At 46.7% G+C, this 2134-nt stretch overlaps 1 protein-coding gene across 1 annotated transcript; it reads right to left on the minus strand.

Annotated features, from left to right (window-relative positions):
- Positions 1 to 1355: 1355 nt before the first annotated feature.
- Positions 1356 to 1904, minus strand: LOC137165115 (claw keratin-like). Its single transcript, XM_067566205.1, has one exon. It carries the CDS (start codon positions 1902 to 1904, stop codon positions 1356 to 1358), a length of 549 nt encoding a protein of 182 aa, XP_067422306.1.
- Positions 1905 to 2134: the final 230 nt, after the last annotated feature.

A 2134-nucleotide genomic window follows, 5' to 3' on the forward strand; every position in this document is an offset into this window, starting at 1 on the left:
CATTCAAATGTCCAGGTTAGTTAAGTTTTCCTGGCACTTGTGTGTATGAATAATCTCTGCTATAACACCCAAAGCCTGTGCTGCATAGTACAGTATCTGTGACTTGTGGTAGTTGACGTTGAAAAGAGCTTTGAAGTGAAGAGCCAACCTTTCAAAGCACTCTAGGAGCAAAGACATCCAGTCTTGAAAATGGCTTTTACACTCTTGGGGCTCGGGCTAGAGATAACACTGTATTATCCATGTGATTAGGTGGCCAATTATCTATTCCTTCAGAAACCCTAGGTCGCTATCCTGCAAAGATTCACACATTCACTTACCGTGAATCATGTCATTGGTCTTCTTGAAATCAAAGGCAAAACTTCCATTCTTAAAATGAAAATCTGTGTAAGTGTTTTCAAGAAAAGGCTCTTTCTAAACAGGTAATGCAAAGATGAACTCCACCCCTCTGCTGAGGGTCTGCAAGTGCTATGAACCTTCTTAAAGGACTTATTCTCCCATTATTCCATGGCTTTGAAAGTTGCAAATTGAGAAGTGCTAGGTGCCACCTGCTCCACAGGGATGAATTTCATCCAGCGTGATTTATGAACGAGGGGGGAGGAACAAGGAGAACCAGAAGACCCATATTATGATGCAGCATAGCTTTTAATGAAAATGAAATTTGAGGTACACAGTTACAGATATAAACAATACAGAGCAGAAAGAATGTATTTCCAGTGTTTCAAGAAGCGCAACACAGGATCATTTGCTTCGTTGGGTTGTATTTCAAAGAAGTTCTTTTTCCTTTGTTGCGGCTGTAGAGTTGGACAAACACATCCCCTTTCTCAACCCTTACAAGTGACATGTTTTACCCCAGTTAATGAGAAAGAAAATAAAGCAAAATAAAAGAAGAGGACTACAGAGCTTCTCGACTGGACATCTGCCATCGGAAATTTCAAAGTGAGATGCTGAAAGGGCGTATTGATGGAAAGGATAGAACATTCTGGGCCTAATTCTCTCTGACAGCAAACTCATTGTCTCCTCCGTAAAGGTATTTAAAGGGATAATAAATCTAACTGATGCCTATTTTAAGGCTGTTTCCTTCACACTGTGGGGATAGTGTAAGCAGCGTGAGTGTAGTTCAGAATGAGCCCACATGAGAATAAGAGAGTCAGCAGGTGGTTGGGAAAGAGCTGGCAGGAAGCATCATAGATGGTAGTATTAGAAATAAGTCTAGGAGCCCAAGGTGCTGAACAGACACAGCTCACACTGAGTTCAAGTGGAGCCAGGCCTGTGCAGCACCGCGGGGAATCATGTCCAAAAGGTCAGCCGTGAATCTGTAGTATCCTGGTCTTTTCCCACAGATACTCCTGCCAAATTTAACATGGCCCACAGTTTCCACTCAGGTACCTGTGGCAAGATACCCCGGAGCCGCTGATTCCCCCATGACCGTAACGGCCCGGGTAACCACACAATCCCCCGTAACCGTAACCTCCTCCGTAACCAGACAATCCCCCATAACCTCCTCCATAACCACACAATCCCCCGTAACCTCCCCCGTAACCACACAATCCCCCGTAACCTCCTCCGTAACCAGACAATCCCCCGTAACCATAACGGCCCCCATAACCACCATTACCCCCTAAACCGGACAGTCCTCCGTAATGGCCTCCATTGCCATACAGGCCCCCTAAACCAAATGAGCCCCCGTAGCCGGCTCCAACCACAGGCGCTCCCACGGCTCCCACTTCGCTCTGCTGAGGAAAAGTGCTGAGAATTGGTCCTGGGAGGGTCACAACAACCGGTGAGGGTTGGATCACCAGTTCGGAGTCAGGGCACTGCCTAACGCACGGCTCGTTGCAGCTGCCGGTAACTGGAGCGGGCCGGGCCACGCCGCATTCTGGATAGCAGAGGCTGGAGCTAGTCATCTTTCTGTGATGGAAGTAAGCCTAAAACACAGAACAGGGAATAGAGTAAAGAGAAGGTTGAAGTGTGGGTGGAAGAAAGGCTTAAAAGCTTTGTTATCGTTGTAGTGAGGTCTGCGTGTGGCCTGAGAGAGGAGGAGTAAAGTTATTCCCTTATTGATGGCTGTGTACTTGTTCCTATTTCCTCTTTCTATGTCTTTTGTCCACTCGCCCTATATTTCCCTCCCAGCCGA

This window comes from Emydura macquarii, unplaced genomic scaffold (assembly GCF_026122565.2).
Source record: "Emydura macquarii macquarii isolate MOO-44397 ecotype Brisbane River unplaced genomic scaffold, CSIRO-AGI_Emac_v2 contig_2761, whole genome shotgun sequence".
Classification (NCBI taxonomy): Eukaryota; Metazoa; Chordata; order Testudines; family Chelidae; genus Emydura; species Emydura macquarii.